Source organism: Pongo pygmaeus, chromosome 1 (assembly GCF_028885625.2).
Source record: "Pongo pygmaeus isolate AG05252 chromosome 1, NHGRI_mPonPyg2-v2.0_pri, whole genome shotgun sequence".
Lineage (NCBI taxonomy): Eukaryota > Metazoa > Chordata > Mammalia > Primates > Hominidae > Pongo > Pongo pygmaeus.
The window spans coordinates 229194485-229220259 of NC_072373.2; the positions used below are offsets into that span (position 1 = coordinate 229194485).

At 58.1% G+C, this 25775-nt stretch overlaps 2 protein-coding genes across 5 annotated transcripts; one reads left to right on the top strand and one right to left on the bottom strand.

The window, feature by feature from the left end:
• Positions 1–76: 76 nt before the first annotated feature.
• TMEM52 (transmembrane protein 52) lies at positions 77–4118 on the top strand. Of its 2 annotated transcripts, XM_054444374.1 has the most exons (5): positions 1243–2525; positions 2619–2662; positions 2773–2814; positions 3276–3454; positions 3545–4118. In XM_054444374.1, the coding sequence occupies exons 1-5, from the start codon at positions 2451–2453 to the stop codon at positions 3823–3825; spliced, it is 621 nt and encodes a 206-aa protein (XP_054300349.1). In that variant the 5' UTR covers positions 1243–2450; the 3' UTR covers positions 3826–4118. The 2 variants fall into 2 exon arrangements, with proteins under 2 accessions (XP_054300342.1, XP_054300349.1); XM_054444367.1 differs by having other exon boundaries at positions 77–2662.
• A 296-nt stretch (positions 4119–4414) lies between these two features.
• Positions 4415–12586, bottom strand: CALML6 (calmodulin like 6). Of its 3 annotated transcripts, none has more exons than XM_054444399.2 (5): positions 12480–12586; positions 5097–5271; positions 4815–4959; positions 4637–4737; positions 4415–4564 (listed from the first exon to the last, which is right to left on the bottom strand). In XM_054444399.2, exons 2-5 carry the CDS (start codon positions 5218–5220, stop codon positions 4518–4520), a joined length of 417 nt encoding a protein of 138 aa, XP_054300374.1. In that variant the 5' UTR covers positions 5221–5271; positions 12480–12586; the 3' UTR covers positions 4415–4517. The 3 variants fall into 3 exon arrangements, with proteins under 3 accessions (XP_054300374.1, XP_054300364.1, XP_063516356.1); XM_054444389.2 differs by lacking the exon at positions 12480–12586 and adding an exon at positions 5977–8685; XM_063660286.1 differs by lacking the exon at positions 12480–12586 and adding an exon at positions 5977–8573 and having other exon boundaries at positions 4545–4564; positions 4637–4717.
• Positions 12587–25775: the final 13189 nt, after the last annotated feature.

Below are 25775 nucleotides of genomic sequence, written 5' to 3' on the forward strand. Positions count from 1 at the left end.
GCCCCGGGAACCTCCAGACTTTTCCCAAGTTCCAGGACCCCGGATGACCCCAAGCAAAGGTGAGCAGACGGTGGGGACCCAGCCTACTCATGCCCTCCCGTCTGCCCAGCAGGGGCCAGGTGAGGCCCGGCTCCTGCACTGAAGTCTCTACTTGCCTGAGATAAGTCTGGGCTCGGCTTTCTGGGCTCTGACCCACCCTTCAACAGAGAAGACCCCTCGCAGCCTGTGAGATGCTCCTGGAGCTCAGAGTGGTGCCTGCACCCCAACCCTGCTCTCTGGAGTCTGGCTTGTTGGACACTGTCCCCACAGAGCCCACCCAGCCTGGCCCTCCTGTCACAGTGCAGCACACCCACTGTGCCACCCCAACCAGCAGCCACCAGGAGAGCATACGCAGCCTTCCCTGGCCGGGTCGGGGGAGCAGATGGTGCTTCTGGGAGCTTTCCTGGGCACAGGCCTCAGGGACGCCAGTCTTGAGCTGCCTGCCCTCACCCCCAGCCCCCCAGGGCCCACGGTGCCTAGGAACTTGCCATTGCCCCAAACTTCAAGCCAGTGACATTGACCCTGCAGTGGCATTTTGCAGGATTTCTGTCCAATGGGTCCCTTGCTGCCCTTCCTGGGGCCAACCCGCCATGGCTGAAGCTTGCGCCACACCAGATGGGAGGGGAAGGCAGGTTCCTCCAGGTCCAAGCCAGGCCCCAGCCGCAGGAGGAGGTGCTACTGGATGGCACTGTTTCCTGAATAGGCCCTTCTCTTCTAAACCCTGACCCAACTCTCCTGCTGGCAGGCCTCTGGTACTGAGTGGCGAGGCCCGCCCAGGTCCTGCGTGGGGGCCGTGCCCTCACCTTCCGGAACTCGGGGCTGTGGCCTCAGGCTGTGCTGTGCACATGCACTCCCATTCCCACTCCCGTGCTGGGCCTCCACGACCAATGTAGTCAACATGGCAGGAAGAAGGGCCAGGGGCTGGGGGAGCTGGGCAGGCAGGAAGGACCCTTGAGGACCGTGACACAGGCCCTGGGAGGTGAAAGGCAACTTCAGGCAGAGCCCAACAGCGGAAGGAGTGATGGAGTGAAGGGGCAGATATGGGCAGAAGAGCCACGCAGAGGAGGCCCTGCCCTCCAGGGTCACTGTCCTTGTAGGGGTGGAGGACACTGAGCAGTGCCCACAGCAGAGGAGGCCCTGCCCTCCAGGGTCACTGCCCTTGTTGTAGGGGTGGGGGACACTGAGCAGCGCCCACATGTGGAACAGTTCTGAGCAAGGGGTGCGTGCCCCTCCTGCAGTAAGATGGACCCTGCTCCTTGCTGTGCTGACCACCTCCCTTAGCCTGACCACCAGACAGACGGTGTGCTGCTGGTCCCACGGGGAGCAGAGGGCAGCAACAGCCTAACAGGGCCCCTGGCCTGGTGGCAGAGGGATAAGGGTCAGGGGTCCCCCTGGAAGAAATGGCCCCCGGCCTGCCCCTGCACAGGGAGCAGCAGACATTGCAAGCTGAGGGAAGGGCGCTGGGCTCCCTGTGGCCCTTGGGAATGGAGGCCACATTCTCCAGGTGGGGCATGGCCCCCAAGGCCAAGTGCTTTGGGAAAGTGGTCTGCACCCAGCGCCTCAACGGCCCAGAGCCAGGGCCAGGCTCCAGCCCCCTGGGCCAGCCCCCAGGCAGCGCCTGCAGCGCAGGTCCACAATCAAGTGTCCAAACACCACGTTCGGGATGCCCAGCATCTTGGTGGTGTTACCCTACAGTTCACCTGGAGCCCGCCTGCGAGACTGGACCGGAGGGACCACACCCAAGGCAGCCACGACTTTCCGGGCCAGCTCCCGAGGGTCCCCGGGCCACGCGCAGACCAGCGGCAGAGCAGGCCACGCTCGGTCGAGGTTAAGGCGCCGTGCCCGGGCTGAGGGCGAGACCCACCCTCGCGTCACGAATCTGGGCCAGGTGGAGCTGCGGGGTAGGGCTTGCGGCGAACAAGCCCTCTGAACACGCTGGGCGTGGCCCAGTGGGAGGGGATTGCGTTGAGCGGGGAATGGTGGGCGAGGCTTACGTTGGGCATGGGGCCAGTGGGCGGGGCTTGCATTGAGTGGCGGCCCAGAGAATGGGGGCGTCTCGTGGGCGAGGGCTCCTGTGGGCGGGGCCTGCGGCGAACGAGGCTTGCACTGGGCGGGGCCCGGTGGGCGGGGTTTACGCTGCGTGAGGCGTCCTGTGGGCCTGTGCTCCTGTGGGCGAGGCCTGCGACGAACGGGGCTTGCTCTGGGCGGTGCCCGGAGGGCGGGGTTTACCCTGCGTGGGGCGTCCAGTACGCGTGTGCTCTTGTGGGCGGGGCCTGCGGCCAGCGGGGCCCGGTGGGCGGGGTTTACTCTGAGCGGGCGTTCTGTGGGCGTGCCATGTGGTGGGTGTGTCTTGTGGTGGGCGGGGCCCCATAAAGCCGCGCCGCCGGGCTTTGCTCCAACTTCCGCAGAGCATGGCCCGGGGGCGGCTGGCCGCCCGCGGACTCCGGCTGCTGCTGCCGCTCCTGCCGCTCCTGCCGCTGCCTCAGGTGGGTCGGGCGGCGTTCTCTCGCGGTTCGGCCAGCGCGGGGCGGGTCCGTGCTCGGACCACGCCCCTCCCGGGCTCACCCTTGTCCCCACAGGTGGCGCTGGGCTTCGCGGACGGCAGCTGCGACCCCTCGGACCAGTAAGTCGGGGGGGAGGGAGCCGGGTCCTGGCCCCGCCCTATGGGGAGGCATGGGCGGCGAGGTCGGCCGGCCCATGCCCCGCCTGCTCCAGGTGCCGCCGTCCCCACAGGTGCCCGCCCCAGGCCCGCTGGAGCAGCCTGTGGCACGTGGGGTAAGTGGAGGCCGCGGCGGAGCCGTGCGTCCGACGGTTCTGGGGCGGGGGTCACCGGGGCCAGGCCCGCCAGGCCCTTACCTCACCAGGCCGCCTCCGCTGTCGCCCAGTTCCGGCCGCTGGCGGGAACCGACCTCGATCAAGCAGGACCTTCCCTCCCACCTCTCTCGCCTGGCCTCCGCGGGAATCCCCTACGATCCCGCTCAGCAGTGGGGCAGTCGCTGAGAACAGCGAGTCCTGGGAGTGAGCCCAAGGCCACCCCTGGACAGCCCAGGAGAGATAGACAGGGCAGGCCCAGCAGCCCGAGGCCAGGCTCTGGCCACGGCGGTCTCCAACGTGGAGAGACGTTGTCTGTTTTTTATCCTGTTAATCTGTCTTCAGTGGTTGTGCCACGACATTCCCCAGGGTGCAGGTGCCCGGTGGCCGAGGGTCAGTCCAGTGGTAGAGCCTTGCTCTCCTAGGCTCATCTTGCTGGCAGTCCTCCTGCTGCTGCTGTGCGGGGTCACAGCCGGCTGTGTCCGGTTCTGCTGCCTCCGGAAGCAGGCACAGGCCCAGCCACATCTGCCACCAGCACGGCAGCCCTGCGACCTGGCAGTCATCCCTATGGACAGCGACAGCCCTGTACACAGCACTGTGACCTGTGAGTGCCTAGGGGCCCACCAGTTGGGGGTGGAGATGGCGGGGGTAAATGCCAAGCCCGCCCCCACGAACCCACTCTGGTTCCCTGCAGCCTACAGCTCTGTGCAGTACCCACTGGGCATGCGGTTGCCCCTGCCCTTTGGGGAGCTGGACCCGGACTCCATGGCTCCTCCTGCCTACAGCCTGTATGCCCCGGAGCCTCCACCCTCCTACGATGAAGCTGTCAAAATGGCCAAGCCCAGAGAGGAAGGGCCAGCATTCTCCCAGAAACCCAGTCCTCTCCTTGGGGCCTCAGGCCTAGAGACCACTCCAGTGCCCCAGGAGTCGGGCCCCAATACTCAACTACCACCTTGTAGCCCTGGTTCCCCTTGAAGGAGGTAGGAGAACGGACCAGAGCTTGGAAAACTAGCGCTTGGAGCCAAGGGCCCCCAGCCCACCCCACCATCCCGCACATTGCTGTGGCCCCAGCTTCGGTGCCATGTTACACCGGCCCCATGGCGTCACCCCCTAGGCAGGCTGCTGCTTTCAGCCTCAGCCCCTGGCCCAGCCCCAGCAGGCCCTCAGCCTGGAAGAGGCCCCTTGGGCCTGAGCCTCGGGTGGGAGCTCAGGGCCAGCTGTGACGTCTGCATCTTCTTGGAGAGAGAATAAAGTTTGTATTTAAGTGGTCTCTGCCTATGTGGGAAGGACTCTGGGACTCCAGAGCTCTGGGAGGAACCCTCGGGCAGCCAACCCCCAGTGCAAGCAGGCAGGGCGAGCGTGTGGTCCCCGGCCTGTACTCAGTCCAGGTTTCAGGCTGGCATTCCTAGCCCTGAGCTGGGTAATGGGTGGTGTCAGGTGTCGTGGCAGAAATGACTGGGGCTGTGTTTCTGTGGCTGGGCCAGGAAAACTCTTTTCCTTCTCCAGCCCCATGCCTTTGCCTGTTGGCCCCCAACCCAGGCTGGGACAGTGAGGCACACACAGGTTGCGCTGGAACATTTATTTTACACGGAGCCAGGGGAGTTGGGGGCAGGGGGCAGGGGCAGCAGCCTTCCGGGGCAGGCCTCCCCCGGCTACGGCAGCTGCACTTACTGGATCAGCTTGAAGGACTCCCCGGTCATCATGGCCACAAACTCTGGGAACAGAGGGGCAGGTCAGCAGCTTGTCCCGGCCCAGCCAACGGCTCCCAGGGCTCCAGGCCACTCACCCTCATAGTCGATGGTCCCGTCCCCATCCTTGTCGGCCTCCTTCATCATCTGCTCCGCCTCCACCTCGTTGAGGGGCTCCCCTGCGTTCATTAGCACGTACCTACGGGGCCTGGCGCTGAGCCACTCCATCGGCCCTGCCCGTGCCCGCCCACCACCCACCCCTCACCTGGGCCCTACTTGAGTGTGTTCCAGTCAATGTAGCCCTTGCCCTCTTTGTCGAAGACACGGAATGCCGCCCTCAGCTCGCTCTCCTGGTTCTGGGCCTTCTCATGGTAAACTCCCATTAGTGCCAGGAAACCATCGCAGTTGAAGAACCCTTTGTCTGCAAGGGGCACAGCTGAGGCTCAAGGGACGGGGCACAGCACTCCCCATGGGCTTTGCCTCTTCCCCCCATAGGCACTGAGACCTGACCCAGGGCCCTCCCCGAGGCTGCCCACCCCACTCCAGCCATGAGCTCACTGTCTCTGTCCACGTCCTTGGCCATCGAGGCCAGCTCACTCTTGGTGGGGTTGATGCCCAGCAGGCTCATGAGCCGCTCCAGCTCCCCCGTCTTCACCTCCCCGTTGCCCTCTTCGTCGAACATCTCAAAGACTCCCTTGTACTCCTTGATCTGCTCAGCCGACAGGCACTGTGTCTGCAGGGGACACCCGCACCGGCCTGACCAGGAGCCCCTTCTGCCCCTGTGTCCAGGGAAGGGTCAGAGGTACCCCCTGCACCCATTCCTCCATTGGCAGCCTTTCAAGGTGAGTGGTAAGAGAGGAGGCCCCCAGCGGACAGCAGGCTTCCAGGACAAGGGGTCACACGCCAGGGGTTTGCAGGGCCAGCAGGGCTCTGCCAGGCAGCTAACAGGGGCGAGGGCCAGACAAGCAGGAGCCAGCGTGCGAGGGAACAGCGGGAGCTGCAGGGCCAGGCGGGCCAGGCCGCGGCCCTGGAGCCTGGCAATGGACACCAGGTGAGACAGGTGAAGGAAGCCGAGAGCAGGGTGGGGAGGAGCCCAGCCCTGGCCTGGGAAAGGCTTCCAGCCCAGGATTGGGATACAGCCCAGGAAACAGAACCCTGGGCTCCAGCCTGTGTGGCATTCTGGAGGGAGAGTCCAGCACCGGGCCACACCTGCCTGCCACCACTGCTGCTGCCCATCTGGGAGCCAGCTTCCAGAAAGGGCTGCTCCACCCTGGTCCCGGAACAAGGGCCGTGTTCGTGGCAGCAGGACTTGGCCCCCTCTTCCACCTCAGCCCCTTCCTGCCCAGGCTCCCTGGCAGGTCCTCGCACCTCCAGGTTCCAGCTCAACCTACCCAGCCAGCCCACCAGAGACTCCATCGGGCACAGAGAGCAGCCTTACCATGTCGGTGGTTGTCTGACAGGATTCTGCAGGGTGGTGGCACCAGGGCTGCTGTGGGCAGAGTGCCGGGGCAGTGGTGGCAGCTGAGTTTTAGCTGGGCCTGGTTGCCTGGGGTCCCTGGGGTCCAGATTCCAAGAGCCTTTTATGGGTGGGAAATCCTGCCGGCCCTATTTTGGGACAGGCTCTCGGCCTTATCCACAGGGCCCCTTCCCGGCCCGCTTTGGCCTGGGCTTCCCCCGACCCTGAAGATAGGCACCGAAGGCTAAGTGCAGGGGCCAGGAAAGGGCTGAGACATGGCGGAACCCTCACACACACTGTTCCCCTTGCTGTTCCCTCTTCACTGGACCAAGCTCTGAGTCTACCTTCCCAGAGGTGAGGCCCTCCAGCAGGTCTTCATGGGACCCTGGTCCCATGCTGTCATCACTTACCAGTGAGATTTCTTGTTGAAGACCCATCCTGGCCAGCTGGTGCCCAGTGGCTCAGAGCCTGGCCACCCTCCCATCCTGGTGGACTCAACATTGGCCCCGTACCAGCATGTCACAAATTCTCAGGACAGGTCGAATGAACAAATGCATTACGCACCCCTTGACCACCTTGTACAGGAGGGGCTGAGCCCACCATTCAGGGAGGAGACAGCAGGACATGGGCTGGGGGTGAAGGGGGAAAGGGAGTAAGACAGGGCCTGGGGGCTGGGCTGCCCGCTGGAAGCTGGGCACAGTTGGGGGCTATTTTGGGGTTTCTCAGGGAAACCTGACCTCCCTTCCACTCAGAACAGCAAAGCTGGCTCCCGAGGGGGCCTGATGCCCAGGCTGGTCAGTATCAACATGCCACAGTGGAGCACACGCCCGCACACGTGTGTTCCCTCCTCAGACCCGCACTGAGTCCTCCCTGTCTGGGTCTAATTACCCACCAGACTCCCAAAGCCAGGGTCCAGCTCCTCCATGCCCCACCCAGGCAAGAGTGTGAGGTTTGCAGTGGCAGGTCAGGGCCCTCAGGGTCACACTCACACCCGCCCCCCGACTGGCCCCTGGATGGCATGAAGAGTCTGAGCAGGTGGGGCGCTCAGTGTCCCCCGCCAGCCCAACCCTCTGCCTGCCAGAAAACCTGCAGCTACAGGATGCCTCCAGCTGAGACCCCGGCCAGCTGCTGAGACTGCAAGATTGACGCTGACGAGGGCAGGCCAACTCCAGCCAAACGGGAGCCGGGACTGGAGGGAAGCGGCCCTGGGTCTGGTGGGGCCAAGGGAGGCCCTAACCTTCATCCTGGCTGCTCCCTGGCCTCAGCTTTCCCCTGGGCTGGGGCAGGGAACAATTCACACACTGAGCACCTTCCCCCCGGGGCATAGAATGGAGGGAGCCGCAGCACCCAGGCCAGGGCCCATCCTGGGTTCTGGCTCAGGGTCTCCAGGTACAGGCCAGCTGGGTACAGAGACACAGAGAACTGCACTGGCCTCGTGGCCCTGGACAAGTCCCCACCCCGACAACTCTCACAGCCAGTGGACAGCAGGCTCTGCCTCCTCCGTTCCCAGGCCTCTAGCGTCTGACATTCCTGGGCCGCAGTCCTGAAGGTTCCAGACATCCTGATGGGCTTATGCGTGAAACTCAAAGCTGTGACCCCTGGAGCCCAACTTAAAGCAGAGGGCACGCCCCCCGCCCCTCCCTGGCCCTGACAAAGGTAGGGAGGGGCAACATGGCCACAACCAGCATCAACCCCTCTCCTCTCCATCTAGGCTTCTACCCATACCCGGGACCCAGTACAAGCAGCAGAACAGGTCCTCGCCCTCTATACCTCTCTCCTTGTGCTGACCGGCCCCTGTGTGGCCTTTGGACATACCCCATATCCCTAGGACCTGAGAGTCATCCAATCTTTATTTTCCTTCTTGTGTCTCTTCTGATCCCTGAAGGGCTATTCTCCATAAGAAAACAGAAAAAGAAGCTGGACACGGTGGCTCACGCCTGTAATCCCAGCACTTTGGGAGGCTGAGGAGGGCAGATCACGAGGTCAAGGAGATCCAGACCATCCTGGCTAACACAGTGAAACCCTGACTGTACTAAAAAAAATACAAAAAAATTAGCCAGGTGTGGTGGGGGGCGCCTGTAGTCCCAGCTTCTCGGGAGGCTGAGGCAGAAGAATGGCGTGAACCCAGGAGGCAGAGCTTGCAGTGAGCCAATATCGCGCCACTGCACTCCAGCCTGGAGACAGAGCGAGACTCCATCTCAAAAAAAAAAAAAAAGAAAAAAGAAAAAGAGAAAAACCCTGTAACAAGTAGAATGCTGCCTCAGCCACGTTCAGGTGCAAGTGCAGTTGTGTTCATGGCCGTACCCAGTTATGCAGCAGATCTCTAGAACATTTCACCTTGCAAAACGGACCCCCGCACCCATTAAACAGCATCTCCCCTCTTCCGCACGCCCCCCCCAGCCTATAGCAATCACTATTCTAGTTTCTGTTTTTAAGAATTTGACTCCGGGGGCCGGGCATGGTGGCTCACGCCTGTAATCCCAGCACTTTGGGAGGCCGAGGTGGGTGGATCACGAGGTCAGGAGTTCAAGACCAGCCTGGCCAAGACGGTTAAACCCTGTCTTTACTAAAAAAAAAAAAAATACAAAAATTAGCCGGGCGTGGTGGCGGGTGCCTGTAATCCCAGCTACTCAGGAGGCTGAGGCAGAGAATTGCTTGAACCCGGGAGGTGGAGGATGCAGTGAGCCGAGATTGCGCCACTGCACCCCAGCCTGGGTGACAGAGTGAGACTCCATCTCAAAAAAAAAAAAAAAAAAAAAGAATTCGACTTTTTTTTTTTTTTTTTTTTTTTTGAGGCGGAGTCTCGCTCTATCTCCAGGCTGGAGTGCAGTGGCGAGATCTCGGCTCACTGCAACCTCCGCCTCCCCGGTCAAGCAATTCTCCTGCCTCAGCCTCCCGAGTAGCTGGGACTATAGGCACCCACCACTAAGTCTGGCTAATTTTTTATACTTTTAGTAGAGACAGGGTTTCACCGTGTTAGCCAGGATGGTCTCAATCTCCTTACCTTGTGATCCGCCCACCTGGGCCTCACAAAGTGCTGAGATTACAGGCGTGAGCCACCGTGCTCGGCCTGGAATAGGCGTCTTTTTTAAGGCTGAGTAAAATGTTATTCTAGGGATGGACCACACTCGGTTTATCCACCATCTGCTGATGAACACTTAGGTGCTCCCACCTCTTGGCTGTTGGAACTGCTGCTGCAATGAATACGGGCGGGCATGAAGGTGTTTCATAGATGTGATTAGTATTTAAATCAGTAGGCCAGGGACGGTGGCTCATGCCTGTAATCCTGGCACTTTGGGGGGCTGAGGCGGGGGGATCACAAGGTCAGGAGATCGAGACCATCCTGGCTAACACGGTGAAATGCCGTCTCTACTAAAAATAAAAATAAAAAAATTAGCTGGGCATGGTGGCGTCCGCCTGTAGTCCCAGCTACTTGGGAGGCTGAGGCAGGAGAATGGCTTGAACTCCAGGAAGCAGAGCTTGCAGTGAAGCGGAGATCATGCCACTGCACTCCAGCCTGGGAGACAGAGCGAGACTCTGCCTCAAAAAAAAAAAAGAAAAAGTATTTAAATCAGTAGACTTTGGATAAAGCACATGACCCTCCATAATGCAGGGGGGCCTCATCCAGTTAGTTGAGGACCTTAAGAAAAAAGACTGAGGTCCCCCAAGGAAGAAGGAATTTTGCCTCCAGACGGCGGCGACATCAGCTCTTCCCTGGAGGTTGCCTACAGCGCAATGACACGGGCCGATTCCTCAAAATCTCTCTCGTCTGTGTATATGACAGACGTATATATACAGACATACGCGCATATACACATCCTCCTGCTTCTACCACAGAGGGTCACCACAGACATCACCACTGCCACTGAGGGTCCCCAGTGAGAAGACACTGAGAGACCCCACCCCACTCCAGGGCAGCAGCCTCAGCTGCAAAACCCACCTCACCTGAGCCACACGACACAAGGTGGTCATTGTGTCCACAGGCAGGACTCTGATGGTCCCTGCAGGTGGTCCAGGACCCCTTCTGTCTGGTTTTGCTTCCCCCTTCCTGTCACAGGGGCTGACCCCTAACAGGGAGCTCCTATCCCAAACTCCATCTCAGGGTCAGCTTCTGGGGAGCCCAAGCTGTGACATGATGGGATGTTGGCGGTGGACCCCCCACTGCCAAGCTGCAACCAGGCACCAATGCGGGACGAAGACACACGCCCCTGCATAGTCACCTGTTACTGGTGGTGTGTTGGAAGGGCAGAGGGATGGACCAGGTAACTGCCACCAGTCGAGGCTACAAATGGTAGAAGGAGAGAAAGGGGCACTTGAAAGCCAGGGGTGAGCCCAAGTGTGAGCGTCGGGGGCCCTCTGTGGTTCAGGCAACATCTCTGCTCTCCACTCCGCAGTGGGAGGGCAGCGAATCGGAGGCCCAAGCCCAGGACTTAAATCAGAGCTGGCAGGGCCCTGGTGGGGACATCCAGGCAGGTGTCCCCTGAAGTTTGATCCCCAGGTTGCTCTGAAGCTTCCGCGTCTGCAGGTTTGCTCACCACTCCATAGGAAGAGCTTACACTCCCACCCCCAATGCTGGAAGGACCCAAACCAGAGGCAACACTGGTTCCCCCGAGCCCCACCTGCCCTGGTAGCATGAGGTTGGCTCTGAGGGTGGAGCTGCAGCCGGAACCCAGTTGCGGTCGAGTGGACCTGGTGCTGCCGCGGCATCTAGGGTGTTGGGACCCACAGGGCTCCCTTGGGCCTGGGGCGCGGGCTCAATAGGAAAAGGACTTCACGGCTCCCGGCTTCTCCTGCCGTTCCCTTCCGTCTGCAGCTTCTGCCTGAGGCCTCCTCAGCAGAGCACAGGGCAGGCGACAGTGATGGGGCGAACACCTAAGCCATGGCCCCTTGCACACAGTGTCACCTGCTTAGACCTGGGCTGGCCCCTTCCCACCCTCATCACCTCCAGCTGCCCCACGGTGGCTTCCTGGAATTCCCCCGAAAAGCTGTCCCTTTGAGTCCTCGTCTCAGTATCTGCTTACGGGAGCCCGGCCTGGACAAGGGTGAAAAAACAAAGTGAAGCCCGAACTCCAGACCCGCAGACCACACAAGGAGGAGGGGATGTGAGCCGCAGGGCCCTGCACTCCCAGCACGGCACAGGAGATAGCTAGAGACAATGCCCTGGGCTTAAAATGCAACGTGAAACCTCTAAGGTGGCCATTAAAATGACCGAAACTGCTTGTATAACCTCCACACCTGCGGAGGAAAAAATAATGACGAAAATGTAATAAATCTAACAGAACACAGGAGGGGAGAAAGAAGCATAAATAGAAAGCAGAAAGTCACATTATAAAAGTACATTCAGGGCCAGGCGTGGTGGCTCACACATATAATCCCAGCACTGTGGGAGGCTGACGTGGGAAGATGGCTTGAGCCCAGGAGTCTGAGACCAGCCTGGGCAACATAGTGAAACCCTGTCTCTACAAAAATACAAAAAAAATCAGCCGGGCGTGGTCAGTGATCCCAGCTACTCAAGAGGCTGAGGTGAGAGGATCGCTTGAGCCAGGGAGGTTGAGGCTGCAGTGAACTAGGATTGTGCCACTGGACTCCGACCTCGGTGACAGAGCCAGACCCTGTCTCAAAAACAAACAACAATCAAACAAACAAACAAACAAACAGACGAAAGAGCTCAAAGAGTTGAAAGTGGTTGTTTCTGGGAAAGGGCAGGCCGGCGGAGGGGCTGCGGGTTACCAGCCCTAAAAACCATGGATTATTTTGGGAAATGCAGGCTTGTCTTGGAACAAATAAAGGAGCACCTCGCGGCCGCCCGGGGACCAGCGCGCAGAGCTGCCAGCAGCCCCGGACTAGCAGCGAGGGCAGCGCCAGGGCTTCTCCCGCCATCCGCGGTCCTCAGCCGGGTTCCATAAAGCCGGGCTGTGCCTCAGCTTCCCTCTGCGAAGTGGAAGAGGAGGAGCGAAGCCCAGCGCGCCCTGAGGTGGGGCCTAGCGCTGCACTAGAGGCTTCTCGCTTTTTTTTTTTTTTTTTTTTTTGAGACAGAGTCTTGCCCCGTCGCCCAGGCTGAAGTGCAATGGCGCGATCTCAGCTCACGGCAACCTCCCCCTCCCGAGTTCAAGCGATTCTTCTGCCTCAGCCTCCCGAGTAGCTGGGATTACAGGCGCCCGCCACCACGCCCGGCTAATTTTTGTACTTTCGGTAGAGACGGGGTTTCACCATGTTGGCCAGGCTGGTCTCGAACTCCTGACCTCAGGTGATCCGCCCGCCTCGGCCTCCCAAAGTGCTGGGATTACAGGCGTGAGCCACCGCGCGCGGCCGTTTCTCGCTTCTTGCTTGACGTTTTCGTGGCACAGCCTGTGGGAGCCGTGCTGGCCACCGCCTCCCGGATCACCCGGCCCCGCCCCGTCATCCGGCCACGCCCCGTCACTTGCCCCACCCCTCTCCACGGCCCGCCTTGACGCCCGCCCCACCCTGTCTCCGCCCCGCCCCACCTGGAAGCTCCGCCCCGCGTCGTTAGCTCCGCGCTTTCCCACCAGAGGGCGCTCGCAGGCCGCGCGGAGTCGGGGCGGTCACGGGGCCTGGGCGTCTGGCGTCGCCCCGCTTGGAGTGGGAGCTGGGCCGGCCGGGGTCGCCGTTCGAGGCCGGTCGTGGGGATTTCGAGCGCTGCAAACACGGCGCCGTCCGCGCCGCCCTCCGTCCTCGTTCACACCCGGCCCTGTGAGTTTCCCTTCCGGACTCCCACCGTCACCGGGAACGAACGGAGGCGCCGGCTGCGGCCCTCGGGGTGCCCCGACCGCGGCTCCCGAGAGGCCCCTCGCCAGCAGCCGCCCTCCCCGCGGAGGGCTCGGTCCGGCTCCCTGCTCCACCTCGGGGCGCAGTGGCAGCCAGGTTCCGGGGCTCCTCCGTCTGCGTCCTCTTCAGCCTCGTTCGAATGTGACAGCAGCTGGGTCATGTTGTCCAAACGTACCAGGAGCCCCAGATCCTCCCTGCAGCCCGGGCCCCAGCGCGCCCGGTGGCCCAGGAGCCCCTGCACCCCCGCAGCCGCCCTGTCCCGCCTCCTTCCAGCTCCCAGAGGGGAGCGCAGATGGGGACTCCCGGAGTCCGGGCCTGAGGGCAACACCCAGCCTGAGGCAGGCAGGCCTTGGGCGCGGCCGGGCATGGATCTGGCCTCAGCAGGGCCCCAGGAGTCAGGTTGACTCAGCCCCTCACTCCTGCCACCCTCTGCAGGGATAGGGGCTTCCTCCCCATGGTCACTCCCAGAGGTCCCAGCTCGGTGCCCAATCAAGGCCTGACCCCCTGGTCCCCAAGGGCTGCTGGAGAGGCCGCAGGGCAGGAGAAACAGACCCTTAGAAGTATGACGGGGGCGGGGCCCTAGGTAGCTCACACCTGTAATCCCAACATTTTGGGAGGCGGAGGCAGGCGGATCACTTGAGGTCAGGAGTTTAAGACCAGCCTGGCCAACATGGCGATCTCCCCACCCCCAACTCTACAAAAAAATACAAAAATTAACCGGGCGTGGTGGCACATGCCTGTAATCCCAGTAACTTGGGAGGCTGAGGAAGGAGAATTGCTTGAGGTGATTGAGAGGCGAGGTTGCAGTGAGCCCATGTCGCGTTCGCCACTGCACTCTAGCCTGAGCAACACAGGGAGACTCCATCTCAAAAAAAAGGCCGGGCGCGGTGGTTCACGCCTGTAATCCCAGCACTTTGGGAGGCCGAGGTGGGTGGATCACGAGGTCAGGAGATCGAGACCATCCTGTGAATGGTGAAACCCTGTCTCTACTAAAAATACAAAAAATTAGCCGGGCATAGTGGTGGGCGCCTGCAGTCCCAGCTACTCGGGAGGCTGAGGCAGGAGAATGGCGTGAACCCAGGAGGCGGAGCTTGGAGTGAGCCGAGATCGCGCCACTGCACTCTAGCCTGGGCGACAGGGCGAGACTCCGTCTCAAAAAAAAAGGAAAAAAAGAAAGTCTGGTGGACAGGCTGGGCCTACCCCCAGGGGACCCCAGGCCAGGCCTGGGCAGAGCTCCAGGAGGCGTGCAGCAGCGCCCAGCCAGTCTCAGACCTGCGTCAGCCACAGGCTCCAGGGGCCGCGTGCCTGGCCACACCTGCTGGTTTCCAAAACACCAAGCACCTGCAGGCCCCGCCTCCCCAGGAGGGACAGCACCCCTGCTCGAGGACTCCTGGTTCCACCCAAATCCCTGCTGCTTGGGGTCCTCTTCCACCCCTGGGCAGCCCCCATGCCCTCAGGCCTCCCAGACCACCACCTTGGTCTGTGCCCCCTCCAGGACCTCACTGGTCCCTACACTGCACCCCACCCCTTATTGCCTCCTCCAAGCAAACCTTGCATCAGCTCCCAGGAGACACGCGCTGGAGCACGCTGGAGCCTCAGGACAGCATTCTAGACAAACAGCCTCAGGCCCCAGGGGCAGTCCCAGGAGAAGGCCGTGCCTTTGGGGTGAGTCCTACCTAGGAGTCAAGGGGCTGAGACCCTGGGGGTTCTGCATGGGGCCCTGGGCCTGGATGGCCCTGCTGAAGGGCCACAGCTGCCCCCTCCTGCCCCAGGGCACGTACTGTGGTGCCCGCCTCCACTTCAGAAGATGTTGGGGCTGCACTTGGGTCCCAGTCATGAGTCCCAGGGACTCCACTGCCCTGATGGGCTGGGCTTGGAGATGGGGACTAGTGGAGCCCAGGCCTGGGGGCAACACCCAGTCTGAGATGGGCAGGCCTGCCTCTCATGCCCACCCCCAGAGAGCTTCAGCCACTCCCAAGGGCTGGCCAAGGTGGCCTGGGTGGACGCTGCCCATCTTCCTAACGCCCAGGCCAGCACTCCCAGGAGTCCCTCCTGCAGGGACATGGGCAGCCCCAGGACAGTCCTCAGCTACACATGTCCCCACCGTGTGCCCTGCCAGCCTGTGGCTCTGCAGGCCCCTGAGACACCCTCCCCATGCCGGCTTCTCCACCCAAACGTTTGGAAGCATCTCATGCCAAAAAGGTCCAAAAACCAGCACATGCTCTCCCACCTCTGACCGTAACAGCCAACCCCAGCTCTGCTGCCCAGTTGCTTAAAACACCCGGGTGTCAGCCTCAACTCCCCGACTGTCCTCGACCCTGTACCACCAGCAAATCTGTCACTCAGCAATACCCAGCCCTGCCCAATCTTCACAGCCCATCTGCACCCCTCCCTGGTCACCCCGGCCCTGTGGGACGTTCTCCTCTCAGCCGCCAGAGGGGGTCATGTCCCTACTCAGAGCCCCACTGCCTCCCATCACGCTGTCGCCTGCCCTCGGTGAGCTGACCCCACCGGTCGGCATGTTAGGCTGGAAGGACTATGATACCGCACTGTGGCCTCTGCTCGGGATTTATCTTTTTTCAAAAAACAGGTGATGGATGCTAATGGCCTTTTTGGCAAGAATGGGAAAGCTGATCCTCAAACGCATGTGGACTTGCAAGGGCCCTGAATGATCAGAACAATCTTGAAAACAAAGCCCAAGGCCAGGCACGGTGGCTCACTCTTGTCATCCCACCACAGTGAGAGGTGGAAGTGGGAGGATCTCTTGAGCCCAGGAGTTTGAGACCAGCCTGGGCACCGTAGGGTTACCCTCTGTCTACAAACAAAACATTAAAAAAAAATTAGCCGGGCATGGCCGGGCGCGGCGGCTCACGCCTGTAATCCCAGCACTTTGGGAGGCCGAGTCGGGCAGATCACGAGGTCAGGAGATCGAGACCATCCTGACTAACACGGTGAAACCCTGTCTCTACTAAAAAATACAAAAAAATTAGCCAGGCGTGGTGGCAGACGCCTGCAGTCCCAGCTACTCAGGAGGCTGAAGCAGGAGAATAGCAGTGAGCTGAGGCGGAGGCAGAGCTTGCAGTGAGCCCAGATCATGCCACTACACTCCAGCCTGGGCAACAGAGCGAGACTCTGTCTCAAAAAAAATAAAATAAAATAAAAAATTAGCCGGGCGTGGTGGCAGGCACCTGCAGTCCCAGCTACTGGGGAGGCTGTGAGGCAGGAGAATGGCGTGAACCCGGGAGTTGGAGCATGCAGTGAGCCAAGATCACGCCACTGCACTCCAGCCTGGGTGACAGAGTGAGACTCCGTCTCAAAAAAAAAAAAAATATATTAGCCGGCATGGTGGCACATGCCTGTGATCCCAGCTACTTGGGAGTTTACTTGGGCCTGGGAGGTAGAAGCTGCACTGAGCTGTGATGGTGCCATTGCACTCCAGCCTAAGTGAGAGAGTGAGACCCTGTCTCAAAAAATAAAAATAAAGGCCGGATGCAGTGGCTTATGCCTATAATCCCAGCACTTTGGGAGGCTGAGACGGGTAGATCACCCAAGGTCAGGAGGTTGAGACCAGCCTGGCCAACATGGTGAAGCCCTGTCTCTAGTGAAAATACAAAAATTAGCAGGGCATGGTGGCAGGTGCCTGTAATCCCAGCTACTGAGGAGGCTGAGGCAGGAGAATAGCTGGAACCTGGGAGGTGGAGGTTGCAGTGAGCCAAGATCGCGCCACTGCACTCCAGCCTGGGCGACAGAGCAAGACTGCATCTCAAAAAAATAAAACATATATAAATAAAAATTTTAAAAGGACACTATCAAGAGAGTGAAAAGACAGCTTGTGGGAATCTTTGCAAATCATGTATCTGGTAAGAGCCTAATATCCTGAATATACAAACAATTTCTTTTTTTTTTTTTTTTTTTGAGACGGAGTTTCACTCTTGTGCCCCAGCTGGAGTGCAGCAGCGTGATCTCGGCTCACTGCAACCTCTGCTTCCTGGGTACAAGCGATTCTCCTGCATACAAGCGATTCTCCTGCCTCAGCCTCCCAAGTAGCTGGGATTACAGGCGCCTGCCACCACACCCGGCTAATTTTTGTATTTTTAGTAAAGACAGGGTTTCACCATCTTTACCAGGTGGGTCTTAAACTCCTGACCTCGTGATCCACCCGCCTCGGCCTCCCAAAGTGCTGGGATTACAGGTATGAGCTACTGCGCCTGGCCTACAGACAGCTTCTTTTTTTTTTTTTTTCTTGAGATGGAGTCTTGCTCTGCCACCCAGGCTGGAGTGCAGTGGCACGGTCTTGGCTCACTGCAAGCTCCGCCTCTGGGGTTCACACCATTCTCCTGCCTCAGCCTCCCGAGTAGCTGGGACTACGGACGCCAGCCACTATGCCCAGCTAATTTTTTGTATTTTTAGTAGAGATGGGGTTTCACCGTGTTAGCCAGGATGGTCTGGATCTCCTCACCTCGTGATCCACCCGTCTCGGCCTCCCAAAGTGCTGGGATTACAGGCGTGAGCCACCACACCCGGCCCAGACAGCTTCTTAAAACAACAATCAACCCTATTCAAAAAATGGGCAAGCCCTCAAATAGGCATTTCTGGGAAGGTGACGCACAGATGGCCAATAAGCACAGAAAAAGATCCTCAGCGTCATTAAGCATTAGGGAAGTGTGATCAAAGCCACAAGGAGATAGCACTTCACACTCACTTAGAATAGATTTTTTTTTTTTTTTTTTTTTTTTTTGAGACGGAGTCTCGCTCTGTCGCCCAGGCTGGAGTGCAGTGGCGCGATCTCGACTCACTGCAAGCTCTGTCTCCTGGGTTCATGCCATTCTCCTGCCTCAGCCTCCTGAGTAGCTGGGACCACCCCGCCACCACGCCCGGCTAATTTTTTATATTTTTAGTAGAGACGGGGTTTCATCGTGTTAGCCAGGATGGTCTCGATCTCCTGACCTCGTGATCCACCCTCCTGGGCCTCCCAAAGTCCTGGGATTACAGGCATGAGCCACCGCGCCCAGCCAGAATAGATTTTATTTATTTATTTATTTTTGGAGACAGAGTCTTTCTCTGTCACCCAGGCTGGAGTGCAGGGGCGCGATCTTGGCTCACTGCAACTTCCGCCTCCCGGGTTCAAGCGATTCTCCTGCCTCAGCCTCCCGAGTAGCTGGGATTACAGGCACACGCCGCCACGCCCGGCTAATTTTTTGTATTTTAGTAGAAATGGGGTTTTACCATGTTGCCTAGGCTGGTCTCAAACACCTGAGCTCAGGCAATCCGCCCACCTCAGCCTCCCAAAGTGCTAGGATTACAGGCATGAGCTACTGTGCCCGGCCAAGAATAAATTTTTTTTTTAAAAGGAAAATAAATATTGATCAGCATGTGGGGAAATTGGAAACCTCATGCACTGGAGGTGGGAATGTAAAATGGCAAAGCTGGCCAGACGTGGTGGCTCACACCTGTAATCCCAGCACTTTGGGAGGCCGAGGAGGCGGATCACGAGGTCAGGAGATCGAGACCATCCTGGCTAACATGGTGAAACCCCGTCTCTACTAAAAATACAAAAAAAAATTAGCCGGGCGTGATGGCGGGCGCCTGTAGTCCCAGCTACTCGGGAGGCTGAGGAAGGAGAATGGCGTGAACCCGGGAGGCGTAGCTTGCAGTGAGCCGAGATTGCACCACTGCACTCCAGCCTGGGTGACAGAGTGAGACTCCGTCTCAAAAATAAATAAATAAATAAATAAAATAAAATGGCAAAGCTGCCATGGGACAGAGTCTTCAGTAACTTAACCATAAAACTACCAGGCCAGACGTGGTGGCTCACACCTGTAATCCCAGTGCTTTGGAAGGCCGAGGGTGGCAGATCACCTGAGGTTAGGAGTTCGAGACCAGCTTGGCCAACATGGTGAAACCCCATCTCTACTAAACGTAAAAATTATCCGCATGTGGTGGTGCACACCTGTAATCCCAACTATTCGGGAGGCTGGGACAGGAGAATTGCTTGAACCTGGGAGGCGGAGGTTGCAGTGAGCTAGGATGATGTCACTGCACTCCAACCTGGGCAACAAAGCAAGACTCTGTCTCAAAAAAATCAAAAAAAGTTACCATATTACCCAGCAACTCTGCTCCTAGGTATATACCCCAAATAATTTAAAACAGATGTTCAAACAAAAGAATGTGTATGGTCAAGCACAGTGGCTCACGCCTGCAATCCCAGCACTTTGGGAGGCTGAGGGGGGCAGATCACCTGAGGTCAGGAGTTCAATACCAGCCTGGCCAACATGGTGAAACCCCATCTCTACTAAAAGTGCAAAAATTAGCCGGGCGTGGTGGTGGGTGCGCCTGTAATCCCAACTACTCAGGAGGCTGAGGCAGGAGAATCGCTTGAACCCGGGAGGCGGAGGTTGCAGTGAGCCGAGATCACACCACTGCACTCCAGCCTGGGCGAAAGAGTGAGACTCTGTTTTGGGAAAAAAAAGAATGTGTATAACAGCGTTGTTTATAGTAGCTAAAGGACCAGCCTGGGCAATAAGATGGGATCCCATCTCTACAAAAAAATTTGTTTTAATTAGCCAGGCATGGTGGCAGGCACCTCTATTCCCAGCTACTTGGGAGGCTGAGGCAGGAGGATCACTTGAGCCAAGGAGGTTGAGGCTGCAACAAGCCATGATTGCATCACCGCACTCCAACCCGACCACAGAGCGAGACCCTGTCTCTAATTATTTATTTATTTTATATTATTTATTTATTTATTTAGAGACAGGGTTTCATTCTTGTTGCCCAAGCTGGAGTGTAATGGCGCAGTCTCAGCTCACTGCAACTTCTGCCTCCTGGGTTCAAGTGATTCTGTTGTGTCAGCCTCCTAAGTAGCTGGGATTATAGGCATGTGCCACCATGCTTGGCTAATTTTTTGTTTGTTTGTAGCTCTGTCGCCAGGCTGCAGTGCAGTGGCACAATCTCAGCTCACTGTAACCTATGCCTCCCGGGTTCAAGTGATTATCCTGCCTCAGCCTCCCGAGTAGCTGGGATTACAGGCGCGTGCCACCATGCCTAGCTAATATTTGTATTTTCAGTAGAGGCGGGGTTTTGCCATGTTGGCCAGGCTGGTCTCGAGTTCCTGACTTCAAGTGATCTGTCCACCTCGGCCTCCCAAAGTGCTGGGATTACAGGCGTGAGTCACCGCACCTGGCCCCCATTTTTGTATTTTTAGTAGAGGCGGGGTTTCGCCATGTTGGCCAGGCTGGTCTCAAACTCCTGACCTCAGGTGATCCGCCCACCTCGGCCTCCCAAAGTGCTGGGATTACAACTATTGAGCCACTGTGCTTGGCCCCTGTATCTATTAAAAAAAAAAAAAAAAAAAAAAAAGCCGGTCAGGCACAGTGGCTCACATCTGTAAACCCAGCACTTTGGGAGGCTGAGGCAGGCAGATCAGGAGGTCAGGAGATCAAGACCATCCTGGCTAACACGGTGAAACCCTGTCTCTACTAAGAAATACAAAAAAATTAGCCAGGCGTGGTGGCGGGCGCCTGTCGTCCCAGCTACTCAGAAGGCTGAGGCAGGAGAATGGCGTGAACCCGGGAGGTGGAGCTTGCAGTGAGCCGAGATCGCGCCACTGCACTCCAGCCTGGGCGACAGAGCGAGACCCTATCTCAAAAAAAAAAAAAGCCAAAAGGTGAAAACAACCCAAATATCTATTCACGAATATATGGGCAAAATGTGGTATATCCATAAAGTGGAATATTATTCAGCCATAAAGAGGAAGGAAATACTGAGACATGCTGTAATGTAGATGAACCTGGAGAACTATGCTTGGTGGAAGAAGCCAGACACGAAGGGTCACAGGCTGTGTGTTCCACCAGCAGGAGGCACCTACAACAGCCAGATTCACAAAAGAAGGTGGAACCGAGGTTACCAGGGCCAGGGGGACAGAGGAGGGTGGCGTGGCTGTTTAATGGGTATGGGGTTTTCTTGTGGGCAGTGAAATGTTCTGACGTAGATGGTGCTGATGGCTACACAGCACTGTGAATGTGCTAAATGCCACACATGGTACACTCGAAAATGGTTACGGTGCACCCAGCGCGATGGCGTTCACCTGTAGTCAGAGCTACTAGGGAGGCCCAGGAGTTTGAGTCCAGCATGGGCGACGTAGTAAGACCCCCATACCAAAGAAAAGAAAAAAAATAGGCCTGGTGCAGTGGCTCACGCCTGTAATCCCAGCACTTTGGGAAGCCGAGGCGGGCGGATCACAAGGTCAAGAGATCGAGACCGTCCTGGCCAACACGGTGAAACCCTGTCTCTATTAAAAGCATAAAAATTAGCTGGGCGTGGTGGCAGGCACCTGTAGTCCCAGCTACTTGGGAGGCTGAGGCAGAAGAATCGCTTGAACCCGGGAGGCAGAGGTTGCAGTGAGCCGAGATCACGCCATTGCACTCCAGCCTGGGTGACAGAGCGAGACGCCGTCTCAAAAAAATAAAAATAAAAATACATAATAAAATTAAAAAAATAAAAAATAGTTAAAATGATAAATTTTATGTGTATTTTATCACTTTTTTTTTTTTTTTTTTTTTTTGAGACGGAGTCTCACTCTGTCACCCAGGCTGGAGTGCAGTGGCGTGATCTTGGCTCACTGCAAGCTCTGTCTCCCGGGTTCACGTCATTCTCCTGCCTCAGCCTCCCCAGCATCTGGGACTACAGGTGCCTGCCACCATGCCCAGCTAATTTTTTTGTATTTTTAGTAGAGAAGGGGTTTGACCGTGTTAGCCAGGAAGGTCTCGATCTCCTGACCTTGTGATCTGCTTGCCTCGGCCTCCCAAAGTGCTGGGATTACAGGTGTGATCCACTGTGTCCGGTTTTTTTTTTTTTTTTTGAGATGGAGTCTTTCACTGTCGCCCAGGCTGGAGTGCAGTGCTCACTGCAACCTCTGTCTCCCGGGTTCACGTGATTCTCCTGCCTCAGCCTCCCAAGTAGCTGAGATTATAGGCACACACCAACACACCCGGTTATTTTGTTTTGTATTTTTAGTAGAAACGGGATTTCACTATGTTGGCCAGACTGGCCTTGAACTCCTGACCTCGTGATCTGGCCGCCTCGGCCTTCCAAAGTGCTGGGATTACAGGCGTGAGCCACCGCCTCCAGGCTTTACCACTTTTCTTTTTTTTTATAGTAGCTCATGAGGCAGAACCCAACATAGGGGAGCCAGCAAGTTGCCAAGGGTGTGGGGCTTGTGGAGGAAGTCCCTTGTGGAGACCTCTGGGCCCTGAGCTGGGTTGGGGGTGGGAACAGCAGGTGGGACCCTGGCACCCAGAGAGAAAGACCGAGTCCCTGACCTCTTCACAGGGCGGGTCAGTGTGGTGGGGTCTTCTGTTGGAGAGGACGGCCCCCCGAGGCACTGTGGTGACCCAGTGCAGCCTGGTGTGGCGTGGCGAAGAGCTCTGCCCAGTGAGCAGCTGCACCGTAGGAGGGCAGCTCCAGCCTGGGAGGACCCCTGGCCCTTCCCCTCTGGGTGCGTCTGTATCCTGAGAGAGCCTTGACCATGTCCCCTGCTTCCAGGGATGGCTACTCATGGCCACCCACTGCTGGAAAGGGCCCTGCTGGCGTCTGCCTGTCAGTGACCTCCAGCTGCTTCTTTGGGACAGAAAGGCAGCTCCAGGGCATGCAGGTTGGACTCTGGGTCCATCTCTGGGCTGCCCCTTACCTGGCAGGGCCCAAGAGGGCAGTGGGCAGGGGGCTCGGGAAGGCTCTGCCCTCCGCAGCCCCTTAGCCGGGCACCTCTAGGGGCCTCGCTCTCAGGAAAACCTTGGTGGCTGGACCAGCCACCCACCGGCTGAGGCCACAGGTGCGAACTGTTTCCCCGGCAGGGGTAGAAGGAGCCCCGTCCGGGGTGCCGCCCCTGGGAAGATGAATCTCCTGAGCTGCCTGAGCTTCTTCCTCAAGCAGGGCCCTGGCAGGGGAGGCGAAGGGAGCTGGAGGCCAGGGCTGGTCCAGCAACCCCAGAATTCCCTGGACCCCTGGGTTCCCACCCACTCACCTCTGCTCTCACTCTGGGCACTGGAATGGAGTGGGAGCCTCCATCATCCTGCACCCGCCAGTGTGGCCCAGCTGTGCTGTCTCCCCACTCTCCAGCCCCAGGGACCCCACCCCAAGCACATCTAGGCAGGTGGGTGACACCTCGGGCCAGGAAGCTTGGCCAGGCCTGGGAGGAGGATGTTGAGGGACCAAGAAAGAGTCTTTCTTTTTTTTTTTTGAGACAGGATCTGGCTCTGTCATCCAGGCTGGAGTGCAGTGGCTCAACCACAGCTCACTGCAGCCTCCTCAACTTCCCAGGCTCAAGCAATCCTCCCACCTCAGCCTCCTGAGTAGCTAGGACTACAGGCACATGCCACCATGCCCAGGTAATTTTTATTGTTTTTGTGGGGCATGCTAGCTCACACCTGTAATCCCAGCACTTTGGGAGGCCGAGGTGGGTGGATTAGTTGAGGTCAGGAGTTCGAGACCAGCCTGGCCAATGTGGTGAAACCCCGTCTCTACTAAAAATACAAAAATTTGGCCAGGGGCGGTGGCTCATGCCTGTAATCCCAGCACTTTGGGAGGCCGAGCCGGGTGGATCACGAGGTCAGGAGATCGAGACCATCCTGGCTAACACGGTGAAACCTTGTCTCTACTAAAAATACAAAAAATCAGCGGGCCTGCTGGCGGGCGCCTGTAGTCCCAGCTACTCGGAAGGCTGAGGCAGGAGAATGGTGTGAACCCGGGAGGCGGAGCTTGCAGTGAGCCGAGATCACGCCACTGCACTCCAGCCTGGGCGACAGAGCGAGACTCCGTCTCAAAAAATAAATAAATAAATAAATAAAAATAAAAATAAAAATAAAAAAAGTAGCCAGGCATAGTGGCGCGTGCTTGTAATACCAGCTACTCAGGAGGCTGAGGCAGGAGAATCGCTTGAACCTGGGAGATGAAGGTTGCAATGAGCCGAGATCGTGCCACTGCACTCCAGCCTGGGCAACAAGAGTGAAACTCAGTCTCAAAAAAAAAATGTATTTTTTCATTTTTTGTAGAGATGGAGTTTCACTATATTGCCCAGGCTGGTTTCAAACTCCTGGGCTCAAGCGATCTGCCTGCCTCTGTCTCCCAAGATACTGGGATAACAGGCGTGAGCCACTGCGCCCCCAGAAGGGGTCTTGAGGGTTCAGAGCCCCAAGGCCCAGCTGGGGTGGCTGCCTCCGAGACAGCCCTTCTCACCCCCCAGGCCCTGCCCACTGAGCTCCCTCTCTCAGACCCCCACTTTCTGGGCACTGAGGGTCTTGCGTACCCATTTCTGTCTGCTCACGTCTCCGGTGCCCACCTAGGCCACCTTGCTCTCTTGTCTGTGTGTAGGTGTTGGGGGGTGGGTGTGGGCTGCTCTGACTGTCCGTCTCTCTGGGTCACTGTGCCAGCTTCCCCCTTCGTCTCACCAGGATGTGTGCAGGGCATTGTGCCAGCCACACTCTCAGCCTGAGGATGCTGGTGGCCTGTGGGAGGCCAAGAAGGCCCCAGAGCACAGCTGCAGCCTTCCTGCCAAGGGGCCGCCCAGCCATGGCAGGAAATGGGGCTGGGGGCTGGGTGGTTGGGAGCTCCAACTGTCCCTTCAGAGGACTTGCAGATGGTGGCGTGGGGCTCCCACGATGACCCCACCCCAGAAGATGCCCTGCAGCACGCCATGGGGGCAGGGGAAGAGCAGAGGCCCGAGCCTGCTCCACCCCCGTGGGCTCTGTCCGCAGCCTCCGGGTGCAGGCTGGGTCAGGCCAAGGGTGGGGCAGCCTGACCTCAGCGAGGGGCAGCCAGCCATCCTCCGTCCTTGACCTCACCATGGGTGAAACCAACCATCTGATGTCCTTGACCTCACCAACCAACAGAGGCTTTGGGTATAAGTAGCCTAGCTGTTGCTCAGCTGCTAGTTTTTAGCCACGAGGTAGGTGGGGACACCTATGTATTTTCCCCATGCCCAGCAGCCTCTGCTCCCCCTGGCGACAGCCCTGCCTTTGTGTTGAGAGCCACGCAACTACCGTTGGAGCCACGCAAAATCTGAGTGAAGCCTTTCAGAGTCTTCCTGGGGTCAACATCCGGATGGCCGTCTTCTGAGCAGTCTGACTGCTGAGGTGGGGGTGACGGGGCAGTGGGGCCCTACCCAGCAGAGAAAGGAGGAGGCGCCACATGGGGACACAGAGCCATGGGTGGGTGGGCAGGGGGACAGCCCGACAGCCTCATCTGGATCCAGCTAGGCTTGAGGCTCAGCTGTCTGCTCATGACTCCTACTCACTGAGCCAGTCAGTTGCCTCTTTTCATGCAAGCTGGCTTAAGCTTCTACTGCTTGCTACAGTGACTCCTGACTGACCCAGCTCGCATGTGTGTGCACGTGTGTGTATACCAAGCTCATGTGTGTGCACATGCCTGTATACTAGCTGGTGTGCATGCAAATGTGTGTATACCCAGCGCATGTGTGTTTGCACGTATGCGTATATACCCAGTTTGAGTGTGTGCACATGTGTGTATACCCAGCTTGGGTGTACATGCATACCCAGCGCATGTGTGTGCATGGATGCATGTATACCCAGCTCGAATGTGTCTGTACACATGCATATATACCATCTGGTGTGCAGGTACATGTGAGTATACCATTTGGGTGTGCATGTACATGTGTGTATATCCAACTCATGTGTGTGCACATCCAACTATGTGTGTGCACATGCACATTTACCAGCTCCAGTGTGTTTGCACACATGCATGTATACCATCTGCTGTGCATGTACATGTGGGTATACCCAGCTCTTGTGTGTGCACGTGCATGTACACCAGCTGATGAGCATGTACATGTGTACATACCCACACTGGGTGTGCATGTACGTGCATGTATATCCAGCTCATGTTTGTCCACATGCATGTATACCTAGCTTGGGTGTGTGTATACACCCAGCTCATGTATGTACATGTGTTTATCCAGCTTGTGTGTGCACGTGTATATACACAGA

What these genes read in the sequence shown, in the direction of transcription:
- TMEM52 (XM_054444367.1), top strand. Translation starts at nt 2,451, where the DNA reads ATGGCCCGGGGGCGGCTGGCCGCCCGCGGACTCCGGCTGCTGCTGCCG. An exon ending in AGCTGCGACCCCTCGGACCA is followed by an intron (nt 2,663 to 2,772) that starts GTAAGTCGGGGG and finishes CCGTCCCCACAG; the next exon opens with GTGCCCGCCCCAGGCCCGCT. An exon ending in AGCAGCCTGTGGCACGTGGG is followed by an intron (nt 2,815 to 3,275) that starts GTAAGTGGAGGC and finishes TTGCTCTCCTAG; the next exon opens with GCTCATCTTGCTGGCAGTCC.
- CALML6 (XM_054444389.2), bottom strand. An exon ending in CAAGGACGTGGACAGAGACA is followed by an intron (nt 4,960 to 5,096) that starts GTGAGCTCATGG and finishes TGCCCCTTGCAG; the next exon opens with ACAAAGGGTTCTTCAACTGC. An exon ending in ATTGACTGGAACACACTCAA is followed by an intron (nt 4,738 to 4,814) that starts GTAGGGCCCAGG and finishes CAGGCCCCGTAG; the next exon opens with GTACGTGCTAATGAACGCAG.